The sequence below is a fragment of the Corylus avellana genome, chromosome 8, assembly GCF_965113065.1.
Source record: "Corylus avellana chromosome 8, dhCorAvel1.hap1.2, whole genome shotgun sequence".
NCBI lineage: Eukaryota > Viridiplantae > Streptophyta > Magnoliopsida > Fagales > Betulaceae > Corylus > Corylus avellana.
In genome coordinates, this window is record NC_142497.1 from 23,663,858 (window position 1) to 23,681,571 (window position 17,714).

The following is a 17,714-nucleotide window of genomic DNA, read 5'->3' on the forward strand; positions in this document are numbered from 1 at the left end:
TGACTCAAAATTTTTTTTGGTTCTCTGCTGCTGCTGGTGAGAATTAGAGAGAGAGGAGCACCAGAAATCAAGAGGGGAACCGGCATACCAAATGTCGCCGGAGAAAGAGAGAGAGAGCACCGGAGAGCAAAAGGGGACCGGCAGCTGGTCCGGCCCGAGACCCGCTTGGGTCTGCTGATCCACGGCGGGTCTCAGGCCGAAAGTCTCTCATTTCTCTCTCTGTTGAAGCTTTAAATCTAGTGTTTTTGTTGTAGACAATTTTTGTGCAATTTTTATACTTTAACTGAAGTGTCTTTCTTCTATTGGAGGGCAAAAAACATGAGTTTTATGCCGCGACCGAATAGAAGATATTCCCAATGAATGAATGATGGGTTGTATCTCATAGCAACCTACAGCCAAATTTGGATGGGAAAACCTTACGTTTGGACGTGGCGTAAAACCCACACTTTACACCCCCAATGAACAACTGACACTTAAGTTAAAGCACAACATGTGCACAAAATTAACTTACAACCAAATACAACGGATGAAGAAAAGAGAGAAAGAAGGAGAAAAATGAAAAGAGAGAAAGAAGAAATGGCCATGGGTCTGGCAGAGAAAGAAGAAATCTTAGAAATGGCGTTGGGGCAAACCCACGGCTGGCTGGGTCACCCTCTCCAGCGATGAGAGTTACCGTCTTCAACGTCGACGTCATCTTCTCCGGCTTTTAGAGTGATAAAATTCTTAAAGGGTTAACCTTCCCTCTCTGCGTTTTAATTTTGAATAAAAAAACGAGTTTTAAAGCATTAGAAACGGATTTTGAGACAAATTTTTGACATTAAAAACGGATGTTGAGATGGATTTTAGGCATTAGAAACAAGTTTTGAGGTGAGCCATAGCGTTGGTAGGGCAGGTTTGAGGTGGGTCACGGATGGCGGGTTTGAGGCCATGCGTCTCGAGCCTTGGGTCTCCAAATCCACGGCGTCGTGGGTGTGGCCTGGGTCTCGCCGGCCTGGGTCTTGCGGGTCTGGCATCGCCGGCTACGAGTTTTTATTTATTTATATTTATTTTTATCTTTCTCATTTTGATTTGCTGTGTTTGTTCTCATTTTCATTTTTTGCATTTTTCTTAAATTAATGATGTGTCACAAGGTGATTGGACGCTGCAAAACACCACTTTTAAGGACGGACTAGATAGTATGGGCTTTCAATTTGGATACCACAAACATATAAAACGTGGACACCATAACATTCGATCATGCTTAAACCAATTTAATTTATAAGTGATGAAATCATACAGATGATCACACAGTTAAACTTTGTCAACATAAGCCTAAAAAAAAAAAAAAAAAAAAAAAAAAAAAAAAAAAAAGGGGTATAAACAACAGAAAATTTGTCGGGGGGTTGCCGGTGGAATAACTCTTTTATGTTTAAGGTAGCAAATATATAAAATGTATGGCTCAAAGGAAGAGAGCTCAAGTGTTCGAGAGTAGAGTGTTTTGTTATATGAGAAAATGGTTGTGTCATTGTACTTTAAATAATTGTATGTCTTTTTCTTATATAGGACTAGAACGTCCATTAACGAGGTACGGCTTTGATCAAGTTTCCTTTGCTAATGGGATACGACACCGAATTCTTTGCCTAGTGGTAGGTTACAACCGTAGTATATGCTACACCAAATTCTACACTCCCTAAAAGTTCCTCTTCCAACTCGAAACTTTGGTGCTTAAAAGTTTTAGAATTTTGTGTCGTTTAAGCAAAGTCTAAGACAGATATAAAATTGAAGGCATATATAATATGGATACAAAAGATTTCACTTAGCACATCGAATAGTGGCCTTAGAGTATGTGGAAAAGTGTGCAATTTGAGGTATATATAGACATTGAAAAAGACAAATTTTGAAGGTGGTATTTGGGCAGATTAGCCAATAGGAAAATTCTACCTAGTTGTGATCTTCCTTCTATTTGAACGGTATCCAATAATGAGTCCGACTCCGACCAAGTAACACTACCAGTTGCAATCCTTATGACGTTCAAACTTTTTTTTTTTTTGGTGAGTATGACGTTCAAACTTTGACCGACTGTAAAACCGATCGAACAATACTGTGACTTCCACTTAATGCGTATACAGTTGTTTAGATGTGATTCTGACCGTCCCTTTGACCGGATGGTCCTAAAAACCTTCTTGTTGTGTTTTGAATTCGAACATGGTGCAACCGCCGTATCGACTAAATGGTTTTGGAACAAAGCCCAATCAAGCACTAACGACCTTACACCAAACTTAATTTTGACACTGAATTTATCATCTAACTACATGGAAGAAGAAAACAAACAAAGCCCAATCTTCGAAGTAGGTATTCTATAAAATCACATCTTGCCAATTCATCGAGTTATATAGTGTGTGGGCTACATCATACTACTAATTTATTTTCTTTTGTCAAGCCGATTAGATGATAAAAATGTTCATCTAAGAACTAAAATATTATTTTTGAAGCGGATTTGAAGTTCACACTAAGCAGATTAAACCATTTTATTTTATTTTTTTGTTTCTCAAATTGACCCGTAAATGTTAACTTGGGCCTTAAAAGTTACGTGGCTTTGTTTGGCAAAAGCCTTTATTTTTCCTTTGTTACTGTTCATCACATTTTCTAAAAAAAAAAAAAATCAATATCAAAATATTCGAACTTTTTTTTTTTTTTTTTTTTTCACTTTTTATATTACATAATTTACTTTTTATTATTATTCAAATAAAAAATCACTACAAAACAAATCTTTTTCACTTTTTTATACCACATTTTTTCAATTTTTTTTATACGAAACATTCCTACTTTTTTTTTTTTTTTTTTTCACATCAATCTACATCAACTACAGTGTTTAAAGAAAATGTTTTGCCAAACAAAGCAAATGGCGTACTAAAGTCCTTAGCTTGGACTTCAATATCTCGGCTTCAAGGGCGGAACCAAAATTTCTGGAGTGGGGGGATGGATTTTTTTTTTTTAATAAGTTGGGAATATTGACTTATATAAATACAAAAGCATATCAATACATATAATTTCTCTATATGTGTGTTTGTGAGTGTTTATATAAAATAAAAACATATAAGTCTTAAATTTAATCTCAAGAAAAATGGTATCAAAAATAATTATTGTAAACTCAAATGATTGCACAATAATCACTCAAAAAATAAATAAAAACATATATATTCATCATATTCCACATTTTTGCACCAAAAAAACACAAATGAATGCAAGAAAAATGAGATGTGAGGAAGATGGCTAAGAAAAAAAACATACAAACGGAATAATGCATAATATGTTAATTTTGGGGCGACAAATATACCATTTTTAAGGGATATATATATATATATATATATATATATATATATATATATATATATATATAAAGAATTATAAAATTTGTCCCACCACCCTAGCACATATTTCCGCCCCTGCTCGGCTTCCTTCATTTAACTGTCACAACAGTCAGTAAAAAGTGAAACTCGGTTGGCCCTACAAATCCACAAGTTCCTTTACAGAAGTAAACACCACAAATATATGAAATAGTGATGACTTGTTATCTTGTTTCTCCACCATACACTCGGAGCGTATAGCACACAGAAACCTTTATCTGATTTTCCACTACATTTCATGTTATGGCCATCCTTGTATCCTACTATCATATCAACGTTTGCCTCTCTGGATTAGAGACACTTGAACGCAAAAGCGAGGGGAATGGCAGCTGCAGCCTGTTTGAACTATGGAGCACCAGGCTCGCTCAATCTCCAGCAGAAACAGCAAAAGGTAAGAAAGAAGTGCTTCATAGATATAACGACGATGGGAAAGCGAAACATTATGGTGATTGGAGTGAAAAGAGGATCGGGATATGGTAAGGCAAAGAAAAGGATTAATGGGATGGTGAGATGTAGTGTGATTGCCATAGGGGAGTTCATAGGAGGGGATTTGTTGAAATTTGATCTGGGCCGTTGGCTGTCAGACGTGGAAGAGCACAAAGCCATTGCCATATACACCCCACACGAGGGAGGCTACGAGGGCCGCTACCTTAACCGACTCAGATACTAGGGCTACTATTTTCTAAACCTCACTGCCCGAGGCCTTGGAGATTTTGAGACCACCCTCACCAAGATTCACCCCGTTTGCCCAGTGAGTTGATTATATTTTTACATACATACAACTAATTCTTTCAATCTCCTTTTTACTATTTTTTGCTTTGCTTTGTTATAAGTGTAGGCCCATTTTGGGAAACAACCCATTGTAAGGTGGTATTTTCCACCAGAGGTTGATTACAGGCTCGCTGCACTGCCTCCTGATGCCAAAGGATTTGTGGTCTGGATAATTGAGGCCAAGGCATATAATCATGATTAACAAAAACCTCAGTATATAGCTACACTGCAACTAAATCTTACTTTCTTTGCACAGGTTCTTTCCAAATCGGAGTTGCAGTTTCTCGCCTTGCTTCCCAACCTGCGGGCCAAAAGTCAGGGTCATTGCTGAATGTGGTAATTGGTAGGTTATCCAAAACTCCTTTGTTTTGCAGCACGTACAGTCTACAGATGATGAGTTAATAAACCCTAAGCCTATCCAGACAACCATACTTTTGGCAGAGAATGTTATGTTTATGCCAACAGCTCAATCTATGCGCAGGAGAAAGTTTGTGTGGAAGCCACTCAAAGAAATTGCGGGACTAACTACAATCGAGGGAGCATGACAACACAAGCCAACATTGAGGAAGTCAGAACACCTTTATCCTCATTCCAGCTTCACTTTGATCTTCCTCTCAGATGACAAGGCCCCTAAGCTCTATTCTTGTTGAACAAATGTTGAAAAAAGTACAGCACACATTTCATCCAAGATAAATCAATCACAAATCTCACCCAAACTTAAGAGTACATTTTTGCAACAGCAGAGTCAAAATACATAAAAATTTACATGTTCGCTTATTTGTGTGCACACATAGCTGAGAGCATCTCCAGCAGTATTAGGTAAAGTAGCTAATGAAAAAGTACAATTCTCTATTTTAACTGCTCATTTTTTCGTATACACTCCAACAGATTATTTATTCTATTATCTTTTTGATTAAAATATTATTTTTTTTTTAAATTTCTATTCTTCTTTTAAACTCTCCCTCTCTCTCACGATTCTCCGCCACAATTCTCATGGAAGAGATTGAGATGGGGTTTCAGCCGAACAAAGAATTCATATATTTTTTTAATTGTTTTCTTAAACACTATGCCTCTCTCTCTCTCTCTCCTCTCCTCTCTTCTCAGGGAAGAGAGGTGAGGGTTCAACCGAGCAGAGAAGATAATTTTGCAGAAAAGAGAGATGGGGTTTCAACAAAAAATTCTCCACCAAAACGATGCTAGCGTTGTGAATCTAGAAAGTGAAACCCTAGAACTTGATGTTGAAAGATGGGGTTTCAGCTATACACCACGTTTGGTTTGATTCAATGTTCTGATTTTAATGGTGGTGGTCTTTTGGCTGAGAGGATGCCGAGAACAATGAAGAGAAAGATCCCCATTTATCTAGAGAGTGTTGAAAGAGAGAGAGAAGAGAGAGAAAAACATTAAAAACTTGAACATTGTGCTATAGTGAATAGCTACTTTTTGCTATTCACTATAGCAAAATATGTAGTTTAGCTACTCTGGAGTTAATTTGTTGAACGCAAAAAAATGCTCATAATAGCTAAATATGAGCATTAAAAAATGCTCATAATATAGCTATTATGGGCATTTTAACTACTCTGTTGGAGATGCTCTGAGAACATCATTATCTATTCCAGGGGAAAAGATTAAGAGAGATGGTAAAATTAGCAAACATCATTATATCTAATAACTGTAAATCATCCTCCCAAATAGTGTAAAGGATGTTGCATCGTGCCGCACCTGTCTACTTTACAATCTAGAGGTGGGAGTGCAAATGTCTACCTCCTTTAATCTATATACTAGTTGTTTTTTTTTTTCCTTTGAAAAATAAAATTAAAACTAAAACACTAACATTTGAAAAAGACCAAAAAAAAATCACCTTTACTAGATTTTCCTCTTCCCACGTCTTCCGGTGTCTAAATCCACTAGCCTTGATGATGATGGAGCAGGTAAGGGGGTCAACAGACCGATAGACTCTGGGATGTCAAGATTGACTCTCATGGAAGGGCCTGTGGTTGCACGTTCATGAAACTGCTGAGCCTCAAGTCTTGCTTTGTCAATCTGCTCATTAAATATATAAGAAAAAATAAGCAGTAAGTGCCTGCTGGTCTAAAACATTGGTCATATGTCAGCTATACTTGGGAGGAGATTAAAAGCACAAAAGTAGATGACTGCCCTTACTAGTTCAATGTGATGAATGGATGAATGTGAATCAGCAAGTCTCCTTTGCAGATCATCTACCTTTTTCCTTTGATAGTCAGCATTTTCCATTTCATTTCCCCTCTCATCTAACTCTCGATACAAGGCTGCAACAGTAAATAGTAACAAGAGAACAGAGAAATGAAATAAACGTGCCAATCCAAAGATTTTATATCAACTTAATGGTTCAGGTACTAAAGATCTGCAAAATACTTTCAGATACTGCATGATGAGTTAGAATAGTGAATATAATACTTCTTTGGCCCTGTTCAACCAATATAACTGTTCCAATCACAGTAATGTATCAATTAGGAGGATGAGGAGGTCATGGAATTGCCATTTTTAAATATGCACAAGCATGTGGAGTTGTGGAGATCTTTTGGGCAGTTCACTATAGGCTAAAAACATAGAAAAACTTCATACACTGATGATACCGTCATAAACCCAGCAACAATCAGTACCAACCTGTGCATTTTACAAGATAGGAGAGCCTTTATAGCATTCAGAAAATAACTAGCTTACTGGTTTTAATAATGTGAGAGATTACCTGTCAAAACAGAAAGCACCCAGATCTGGGTTGGGATATCATAAAGCTTCTTTGCCAAGGTTAGAGATGATCTCAAGATATCTCTAGACTGTACAGTGTCGTGCAGGACAAGCGCCAAACTCCCAAGGATTGTCAAATACTGAGATACAAGTTGAAGATTCCCCAAATGATTATGAGTCAACTGCAGTCCTTTGGCCAGTCGATTTCTGCACCATAGTTGTTATCTTAATGTAGAGAGAGAGAGGGGATTGTGGTTGGTAGAGTTGATTACTAATTGGCTGATGTCAAGACCTACAACTGTGAGATTAATTTATAGATTTGTGTCTGGCTTATCTCCAGGATCCAATGAGATTGAAATGTTTTTATGGAAAACAAAATAGGAAAAGGAGGAGGATTTCAGGATTTAGCATACAAATTGTTGTAATCACAAAGGCACAGTGGGCAATCCTTTTTTATTATTTCTATTTTCTGTATCAACTCTTTATGAAGATGATTGTGTTTTTACTCACAAGTTAAAACCAACAATGTCATTAGATAGCCAGCAAGGACATTGGAGGATTCATTCCAAGGGAACTTGTTCCCCTTGGTCTTCATGGCATTTGGAGGTGTAAACCGATTCTCTGGACAATAAGAAAAAAAAGAGCACTCTGACAGACATAGGGACTACGACAAATTTTCTGACAAAAGTTTGAAACCATGTCAAATTATTGTGTGAATAGGGATCTGTTTAACCTTAAAAGTTCCATCAACTATGGTGATGCTATCTCCTCCTCTCGTTGCAGGAAAGGCAAGGCTCACGTCATGTAGTGATGTGTTTTCTCTGCGGGTTTCAGGTTTTGACTGTTTTCGGTAGGTTTGTTGGGTTTCTTTTGTGAGCTAGTTTTGGTTTTCTTGTGTATACTTCTTGTGTACTTAAGGGCGCCTCACACTTTTTTCTTTTTATAAATATATCATTACTTATAAAAATAAAAAATAAAAAAAAAATTATTGTGTGAATAGTCCATAGATATTATGTAATAAGCACATGGTGAATCCTTAAGGAAATGAATTTGACTCATTTCAGATACCATGTAAAACAAAATAATTGATTTATCTCCATATGGAAGTTAAAAGTATTCCGGATTTATAGCAAAGGATAACCACTCTGATAAGGGCAGGTGCTAATTAATGGTACAAACATTTACCTTGATTCCTGTAGATCATGCTGTTTCATCAATAAAAGGCCATATGCAAAAAGGACACCAGTTTTCTCTCGAACTCCAACAAAAGAATCCATCATTCTGTAAACTGGTCCTATCAAATCTAGTGCCTGCCCATACCATTCATTGTTAAAAAATGGTCCACTGCAAAATTAAACTTTAAGTTACCAATCAAATTAACAACGTTGCAATTACACTAAATATTTCACCTGTGAATATGATTCAGCATCGCCAATGCAGATGTAAGAGACAGCTGCATATACTTGGCACATGGCTTGCATTGATTTGCTCTCTGTGAGCTAAATAAACACAAATGGAGCATTTAGTTTGGACTTCTTATTAAATAAGATTCATCTGTGATTTCAAGCACCAGCTAAACAAAATAAACACCAATAGACACAGGCCTTCTTTAAGCTTTACCAAAACCACGGAACTTGTAAATTTTCTTTTATTATTATTATTATTATTTTTTTAATTTATAAGTAATGCTTTTTACCCCAAGAGAAAGAGGAAGGAGAGTTTCAAGCTATTGACCTTCGCTTCATGAAGTGTGGTCCCTACCTGATTAAATTACCCCTTGAGGGCTACAGAATTAGTAGATTTAAAAGTGTACCTTTGCTGCTTCAAAATAATGATAAGCTGCTTCGCTATAACAGCCTACATAATGAGCATATTGCCCCCTAAGCATCTGAATAATGCTTTCACAAGCTTGTAAGATTGTTGGAAAGCGTATGTACCAATTTTTCATCTGCACCAAAGCCTGCAAGCAGAGAGCATGTTGAAGATTATGATTTGATTCTCCTTGACTTGTTTCCTTAATGTTGACGATTATGATTTCTTTCCTTAACTTTTTTTTTTTTCTAAGCAATTACAGAGGGAGAAGGGGAAGGGGAAGAACCAGTACAAACATCAACCATCCAACACAAAATACAGCAGACAACAGAACAAACACCCTAAGAACCACCCATTATAGTGCATGAAAATCCTAAAACTAGTAAGGATGAGCCAAAAAGTTGACTCAGTCGGGTTGACTGTTGGCTCTCTGGCCAAGGGAAAGGCCGCTCACTCGGCAGTATGACACGGCAGACTTCTGCCTTGAGAGAACACAGTTGCAGCAACAAGCATGCTTAAACCATAGCTGGAAAAAACACACTGGTACCAGCTGGAACTCAGCTGCTTGATCAAGTCACCATCTTGACATCCTGCAAGAGGAACCCAGCAATGAAAGTATAGATGACATCGCCATAACAAGATCTGAAAACTTCCACAAAACCATCTGCAAACTCAAAATGAGATCTCAATAGGCAAAACCAGCAACCCAACAATTGGAGAGCAGGGAGCCAACAAGCAGCCATGTGATCCTCAAATCTGGGTGGAGAGCAGTGGCATGAACACCACAAGCGTTCTGGAGCGGACGCGTGAAGGTGGACAGGCTGGAGTGGAGCGGAACATGCCGGAGTGTGGGATGGTGGGACTCTTGCACAGAGGAGAAGGCCGGAATGTAGCAGATCGGACTCCCAAGTTAAGGCCGGAACGTAGCAGATCAGACTCCCAAGTTAAGAAGAAGAAGAAGAAGAAAAAGGAGGGAGAGATAGAAGAAAAGAAGGAAAAAGATGAAGGGGGAAGGAAGAGAGGCTAATCTTTCGTTGATTTTCGGGGAAGAAGCTCAGAGATGGTGAGAAAGAAAGACTAAGTTTTCTGGAAGAAACGTCCAATTTCAAAGACTTATTTTATTTGAGATGCAACTATCCTTAACTTAAGAAGAAGAAAAAAGAGGAAGGGAGAAGGAAGAGAGGCTAATCTTTCGTTGATTTTCAGGGAAGAAGCTCAGAGATGGTGAGAAAGAAAGACTAAGTTTTCTGGAAGAAACGTCCAATTTCAAAGACTTATTTTATTTGAGATGCAACCATCCTTAACTTATTTGATTGTAATTGGCCATTACTTTCTTTCCTTAATAGTTTGTATCTCTCTTCAATACAAACCTCTCTAAACATTTGATATGCATGACAACGAAAAAAAAATCAGCCTTTTCTTCTTTTCTTCTTTCTCAACTTGGCATCAAAGCGGTTGTGGTTGGTTTTTATAAGTTCTCAACCCAAAAAAATTGCCCACCAGCAATTATAGATTCGTGAAGTGTTCAGATAACACATACTACTGTATGAGAGAAAACAAATCAGTTTAAATTTGTGCCACTGATCAACAATAAGCTGTCTTCTTAACCGGGGAAGTACAAAAAATAATTTTTTTTTTATAAGTAATTGGTCATTCAAATTAGTGACCTCCATTTTATGAGACAGGGTCTCTAACCAATTGAGCTACCCCTTGGGGTTAGTACGAAAAATGAATTCAAATGTTCAAAAAGTGCGAGCACTAAAATATGCTTTCAAGATCATGACCTAATAATAGGAACTTCGATAATCAAGAGAGGACTTTAGAGGAGCTCAAGTCCTATTTCTTTTTTTTCCCTCTTTACTTGGGCAGCTGCTTATTTAGCTCCATTAGTTATTAACTTTTAAGATTTCCTTGTTCTCTTTTCTCTTTCTTTTTAGGTGTCCTCTTGTATACTCCTTGTGTGCTAGGGTTGCACCCCCTCTACACTTTTATTTTATACAACATTACTTATCAAAAAGAACAGAACATGACCTAATAATAGGAGTTGCACTTTCAACTCAATGAGTATGCCCCCATAATGTGTGGCATAAACCATGGCGATAGTGCTAAATACTAGCAATAATTCGGCTTCATGAAGATAAAATTGAAGACTAAGGCAGAAACTTTCTGCTACTATAGTACATTAATTAGGTTAACCTAATGATGTGATTATACCTATACTATCAAACTCAAAGAATGCCTGCCAGAGGGCACATCAGCATTTGAATAAAAGCTCAAAAATCGTATGCACAAGAGAGACCATTCCCCTTCATAATAAAATTGTAAAATTTCAAAAGAAGAAGAGAAGCAACCAAATTAATCATGGCAATAATGGAGGAAAAATTCCTACCTCTTGTGCTTCAACAAACTCAGACCGTGTGAGCTCAATAGCAACTTTATTTTCAAGGAACTGCATTAGCAGCATTAAGTACACACCAGCCATCCAAATGGCAGAGTGTTGCAAATCTACTTCTGCACAAAAAATATTTCACAATGATTGCACAAGTAACTTTACTGTTAAAGAGGAACTGAAATCATGTTGTTTTGGGCATCGTCAAAACAAAAAGCTAACCTCTCACACTTTCAGTTATTCCAAGCTTCACCAGCTCCTCTGCAGGAAACATAATTATTCAAGTTTCTAAGCATTGTTTGCCAACAACTATGAAATTTGTTCTACAAAGATTGACCAGGCAATGCTAAATTCAGTTAAACAACGCGGAAACAATTGATACTTCTCATATAAGTAACTATTAGAAGAGAGCAATTTAACTTAAAAAGTGATGCCTTAATAGTGAAATCAAATTACAATATGAGCCATGATCCGGGTTGAGTGGCCTTGTAGGAGTGATGAATTCAATTTAACAAGAAAAGATGCAGCTAATATCAGCATTCATAAATTATAATAAAGTGAAAAATAAGAGACCAAAGGAAAGAAATATGGTCTGCATAGTAGTCCAAAAAAACAAACCTTGAATGGTATACATTCCAGTTTGTATCCGCTTTCCACACTCCTTAAAAAGTCCCTTTGGACGTCCAAAAATGACCACCATAAGATCAACTAGCGCATAGATGGCACTTTTTGGTAGCCACTCCCCATCTATAGGAGGCGGTGCCAGCTCGAGCTTATCTTCCCATGTCCCTCTCACATTTCCAAAATGTGCCGGCTCCAGATAATGCTTGCCCGTTGAGGTTAATCTGGTCATACTTTTAAGCCGCTCTTGAAGCCGTGCTTGCTTTTCAGACAATGCTGACCTATCCCTGTAGTGTAGGTCAGAGCGGGAGAGACTTTGATTTAAGGCATTTAGTTCCTCTGACAGCTCCTGTACATGCCGTGTTTGCTGCAAATCAGCCTTCATAGCAGCATCCAATTTGTCCACATGTTGTTGAACATTCTTGTAGTCACAGATACGAAATCGGTAGAATACGTGCAGCAGCTCATTGTAGAAGAGTAAACCAAGGCATTGTTGTATCTTTATGAGTGTAAGGAGGCAAGAGTGTAGTAATACAAACAAGTATTAGCATCAAGAGAAGTCAATGAACATAGGAGAAGATTAAAAAAACAACAACAAACAAAACGGGGCCTAAATCTTTTTCAAGTGCATTTTTGCATATGGAAAGTTAGAAGAAGTAATATACAACAATAAAGAAGATAGCACTTACTTTGTTGGGGTTAATTGATTCCCAGACGTGATCACATCTATTAACGGCTTGCTCAACCAAATTCTCATCGTCCCATTGCATGAGGTGCACATGCAGGACGGAAGTTGCAAAGAACATCTGATGCACAGCAACAGGACAAGTAATTAGAGTGTGGGCGATATTAAGTCCAAATAAAAACATACAAATAGAAGATGAGTGGAACAATAATGACCAAAAATATAATTACTTGTAGTCGTAGGGGAAAAAAAAACCTGCAACTCCGGATATGAAATTTGGGTTGCACAGACATAACCGCATTCTAAGGCAGCAATTGAACTCTGATAGTCTCCTTCAATAATCAAGGCATTTGCAAGCTGGGCATTAAAGTTGCATGACCATAACTTCACTGAAACCCTTCAATAAATGGAGATTAGAAAGTCAAGTGACTTATCAAAAAAAAAAAAAGTCAAGTGAACCATTTGAAAATGAACCTCTATCTGACAAAATTCAAATTTAATAAATGAAAAGGGTGAAACAAAATCTGAAATAAAATCGAAACGGCAAAGATTGGTGAGAATTAAGAAGAGAGAAAAAAGAGAGGAGGAGGGGCTGAACTGATCATGATTGGCGGCGGCAGCAGAAGCCGTAAGGTCAAGAGCCTTGTTGAGGATGTGTTTCTGAGGAGGAATAGCCCCGACGAGATGGTAACACTGGCTGAGTAAGCTATAGGCTCGGCACTTCAAGTCGAAGCAGGATGGAATGGACTTCAAGAGCAGTTGCGAGCGCTCCAGATGGGATTTGGCGTGAGTCACGTTGTGGGAGTGCTTCAGGAGGAGTGTCGCGATGCGAAGCCGAGTCTTCACCTCCACGATGGGGAAGAATGAAACGTGGCTCTGACATATGGCTTCCAGGCACTTCACCGCCTTTCCTATCTCCCCTGTGCTCTCGTGGTAATCCGCCAGCCCCCAGAGACCCTCCGCCACTGCTTCCATTTCTCTCTCCCTCCGTCTCGGGCCTCCAGAAGGGGTTTTGTTTTTGGTTATGTTTATTAAATTATTACACAAAGTTTAGTTGGTAAAAATTATCTCAAAAAAAAAAAATTGTTGGGCCGACTTACATTTTATCACTGCCCACAGAGCCCACTACCTGGGGCAGGGGCTCGGTTCTATCTAATCCAAATACATATACCAAAGTCCTCTTTCCGAATCTGTGATGAAGCAACCAACTGGGCTTTTAATCTTTCATGGTTTGGAAAAGTGCAAGATCATTAGGCCATGTGATGTGGGCCCAGCATAATATGAGCTATGTTCGATTGGATATTACGTGGCCTAACACAAAATTAATAAGTTAAAATTTAAGAGTTAAATCCGTTTATATATATATTTCAACACGACCTAAAACAGACATGTGATATTTAAAACTAATAACTTTTTACACGACATACAAATTTAACACAAATTAACGAATTAAAGTTAAAAAATTTGATCTATTTAATTAAATAAGCTTATTCGAGTTCACAATACTCTTGAGTCTTAACCCATATAACACGACCGGACCCTATTTAAGAGGTCTGCTCTTACAAGAGCTGTGCTTGGCAGTCGATGGTATTAACATGGGAAATTTCGCAGTAGTCTCCAATGTGACTTGGGTCATCAGAGATTGCATGAAACTGGAAGGAAGATGCTGTATTTGTTTTTTTTTTTTTTTTTTTTTTGAGCGACTTTTTGGTCTCAAAGAAAAGGATGAAGAATATGCTACTTTACTGTTCATCGATACAATAAAAAAAAATTTTAAAAATAAAGAAAAAAAAAAAAAAACAGCTTTTTATTTTTTTTCCTCTCTGTGGAGGTTTTAGATATAAGAGTGTGGTAGTACTTGACAGAATTTTTGAAAGACCAAAGCTTATTACTTTTAGGTTGGTGTATGTGTATTGGAAGTTGAATGGGAGTTACGGGTAAAACATTAGTAATTAAACATATATAAGTCATTCTTGATAACTGTCAAGCCTCTAAAATTCTATGTGTGTGAAATAGAACTTGACTCGATTGTGATAAAAGTAAAGTGTATGAACATGATTTTTTGACGGGAACTTACTAGCTTGGTTGATTAAGGTGTCCCATTCTTTCTCTTTTCGCTGTGGCTAATTAGCAGATTTATAGAAATGTTGAAAGAGAAAAGACAATTAATTCATAAAATTGGCACGCATTCTGCATATATTCATGTAAATCAGTTTGGTTTGGTCCTCCCCCAGCCGAGCAATTAATTATCTATTCATATTGCAATCGAGAAACACGTTAAGACAATTGACCACCTGGTCGGCTGGAGGTTAGCAAGACTATGAAGTCTGAACAAACACCCCAGGAATCTTGCAGAAAACGACGTTCCAAGACGGCTAATATAATTGTGAACGAATTCAAGGGGCCCCAGGGGGTTCGCCAACCTTGACCCTCTTTAAATAATTAAATGCCTACTTTTTATTTTTATTTTTTATTTTTGGAAACGAGCGGTTAATTGCAAACCTATCACTGCTGTTGCACGTATATCACGCACTTTAAATAATAACTAGGAAATTGTGTAGAGGTGATCACTTTCATCCACATTCCCTTTTCTCCCATATTAATATTTTAAAAAATCCAATGTTAAAAGAGTAAGAGAGGGGAGTGTTGAACTACCGCACCTAAGCCTTGCCCTTCGGCAAGACACCTTTCGATGGGCAGTAGAGTATGTAGGGAAAACACAAGGGAATGACGGAAGAGCTGATGCAGAATTTTCTGCAGAAAATAAGCAAAAACAGGGGAGGAAAAGGAGTAAATTTTCTGCACTGAACTTCTTCTTCTTGTGTTTTTTTTTTTCGGTTCTTTCTTCTTCTGCATATATGTTTTTCAGCAACATTCCAATACAAGAAAAAACAGAGACAAGGTTATAGAACACACACGTGGGCTCACTAGAAGTCTAGAAAAACACACTTTCACCTACAACTTAACTAAGGTTTAATAAAACACAACCAAGGTAAAAGAGTTGACTAACCAAGTACATTAACCGGTAACAGGGAGGAAGGAAAAAAACAAAAGATAAGAACAATCCAAGTCCTGTGTGTGTGCCTTAAAAGAGCAAGAGAAGGGAGGAACAAAAAAATGACTTGGGCCATGGAGCTCCAATTCGATGGGAAGATATTCATCTCCCTTGCATTGATTGGTTTGATCGGATTGTTAATACGCCTGAATGATGCGCTGGTGGTGAAGCCGGAGAGGCTTCGATCTATGCTAAGGAAGCAAGGCATCAGTGGACCACCGCCAACTTTACTACTCGGAAATATTAGGGAGATAAGGAAGGCTCAATCCACCATACTCAAGGCTCCCACCACTGAACTTCCTGTCTCCCACAATTGCGCTGCTCTTCTCTTTCCCTTCTTTGAGAAGTGGAGGAAGCAATACGGTACGTATATATATATGTGTGTGTGTTCACTTCATCAACATCTATCTATGTCATCATTATCATCATCATATTCATCATCATGCATCATCATATTGCATGATAATGGAGGAAGCATATTTTTAATGTGATTTTAAACAGGTAAAGTATTTTTGTTTTCTCTTGGGAACACACAAATATCATTCGTGAACCAACCTGAGGTGGTGAGAGAGATAACGACATGCACATCTCTGGACTTGGGGAAGCCATCATATCAACAAAAAGAGCGTGGCCCCTTGCTTGGTCAGGGCATTCTAACTTCAAATGGGGCTGTCTGGGCCTATCAGAGGAAAATCCTGTCTCCTGAATTATACATGGAGAAGGTAAAGGTATGCTTATTTTGACTCGACAATTTTGTTAGTAGTGATAGATTATTTTAAAAAGCAGTAATAATAGCTGCAGGACTAATGATCTTAATTTCTTAAACCCCTGTAGGGAATGATGAATTTAATTACCCAGTCTACAATCATGCTAAACTCATGGAAGAGTAGGATTGAGGCAGAGGGTGGAACCGCAGACATAAAAATCGACGAGTTTATGAGAAGGTTTTCTGGAGATGTTATCTCAAGAGCCTGTTTTGGCAGCAACTATTCCAAGGGGGAAGAGATTTTCTTAAAACTAAGAGCTCTCCAGTAGGCCATGTCTAAGAAAAGTTTATCCACTGGGGTCCCTGGCATGAGGTATGACCATTAATTCTTCTATGAAATTCTTATAAAAGATAACGGCCAATCTTGATATTGCACGTACAAACTTTGTGCCAAAGAAGTGATGATCATATTGCCAAATATTGCCCACATGAGTGACCTTGGAGCCATTCAAAACAACAACTTGGACATGCATATTCATTTGGAAAGACCACCGTGGATCGCATCTATGGCGAAATTATATATTGGAGAAAGTTGACTCGTTTCACCGTACGTATGTTACAGATATCTTCCAACAAGGAGCAACAGGGAAGCATGGGCATAGAAAAGGAAGTCCGCAATTTGATACTCCAGGCAGTTGGTTCTTGAGGGTGCTAAAAGTAGTGATCTGAGCCCGGAGGCAACCGACCGCTTCATCACTGACAACTGCAAGAACATATACTTGGCTGGGTATGAGACTACTGCAGTTGCTGCCACATGGTGCCTCATGCTGTTGGCTTCGAATCTAGAATGGCAACAACGTGTCCGTGCCGAGGTTCTCGATATCTGTGCGGGTGGTATTCCGGATGCTGATATGCTCCGTAGGATGAAACAGGTATAACCGACTATTACTTGTACTGTAAGCCCCTCTTTACAACGCTTGAAGAGTAAAGACACGTTTCTAACCATGAATTTCAATTTGCTTCTGCAGCTAACAATGGTGATTAATGAATCTTTGCGTCTTTATCCCCCGGTAGCAGTGGTGTCAAGGGAGTCCTTCAAGGACATGAAATTCGGGGACATTAATGTCCCAAAGGGTGTCAACCTTTGGACCTTGGTGCTGACATTGCATACTGATCCAGACATATGGGGAGCGGACGCCGACAGGTTCAACCCAGAGAGATTTGGCAATGGAATTACAGGTGCTTACAAGCTTCCACACTTGTACATGCCATTTGGAGTTGGGCCCCGGGTGTGTCTTGGACAGAACTTGGCCATGGTTGAACTCAAGATACTCATATCTCTCATTCTATCCAACTTCTCCTTCTCCCTGTCCCCCAATTACAGACATGCACCTGCTCTTAGGTTGGTTATAGAGCCTGAACATGGAGTAGCTCTCTTGGTGAGAAAGCTGTGAATTTTGCCCTGTGAGGCTGTGATTGCGATCCTTTAACATCAAAGAAAGAGAAAATAAGATACACCTTGTTCATTTTATGTGTAGGTAACTTCTCATGACGAAAATTGGTTT

At 38.3% G+C, this 17,714-nt stretch overlaps 2 protein-coding genes and 1 pseudogene across 3 annotated transcripts; 2 read left to right on the forward strand and 1 right to left on the reverse strand.

Moving 5' to 3' along the window:
• Window positions 1–3,668: 3,668 nt before the first annotated feature.
• On the forward strand, window positions 3,669–5,544 carry NDHN (NADH dehydrogenase-like complex N). Its single transcript, XM_088519039.1, is given in 5 exon segments — window positions 3,669–4,137; window positions 4,225–4,341; window positions 4,414–4,464; window positions 4,466–4,500; window positions 4,639–5,544. Coding segments are annotated over 5 exon segments (696 nt in total). The 5' UTR covers window positions 3,669–3,708; the 3' UTR covers window positions 4,703–5,544.
• On the reverse strand, window positions 4,340–13,403 carry LOC132163405 (Tetratricopeptide repeat (TPR)-like superfamily protein). Of its 2 annotated transcripts, XM_059573688.2 has the most exons (13): window positions 12,987–13,403; window positions 12,644–12,785; window positions 12,393–12,509; window positions 11,701–12,202; window positions 11,305–11,343; window positions 11,083–11,204; window positions 8,695–8,841; window positions 8,291–8,380; window positions 8,067–8,191; window positions 6,883–7,088; window positions 6,318–6,442; window positions 6,016–6,197; window positions 4,340–4,458 (listed from the first exon to the last, which is right to left on the reverse strand). In XM_059573688.2, the coding sequence occupies exons 1-12, from the start codon at window positions 13,361–13,363 to the stop codon at window positions 6,021–6,023; spliced, it is 2,169 nt and encodes a 722-aa protein (XP_059429671.1). In that variant the 5' UTR covers window positions 13,364–13,403; the 3' UTR covers window positions 4,340–4,458; window positions 6,016–6,020. The 2 variants fall into 2 exon arrangements, with proteins under 2 accessions (XP_059429671.1, XP_059429670.1); XM_059573687.2 differs by lacking the exon at window positions 4,340–4,458 and having other exon boundaries at window positions 5,796–6,197.
• Window positions 13,404–15,517: 2,114 nt separating this feature from the next.
• Window positions 15,518–17,603, forward strand: LOC132162756 (cytochrome P450 714C2-like; annotated as a pseudogene).
• The last annotated feature ends 111 nt before the right edge of the window (window positions 17,604–17,714 follow it).

What these genes read in the sequence shown, in the direction of transcription:
- LOC132163405 (XM_059573688.2), bottom strand. Translation starts at nt 13,363, where the DNA reads ATGGAAGCAGTGGCGGAGGGTCTCTGGGGGCTGGCGGATTACCACGAG. An exon ending in AATCAATTAACCCCAACAAA is followed by an intron (nt 12,203 to 12,392) that starts GTAAGTGCTATC and finishes ACACTCATAAAG; the next exon opens with ATACAACAATGCCTTGGTTT. An exon ending in GGTGCTTTCTGTTTTGACAG is followed by an intron (nt 6,443 to 6,882) that starts GTAATCTCTCAC and finishes TTACTGTTGCAG; the next exon opens with CCTTGTATCGAGAGTTAGAT.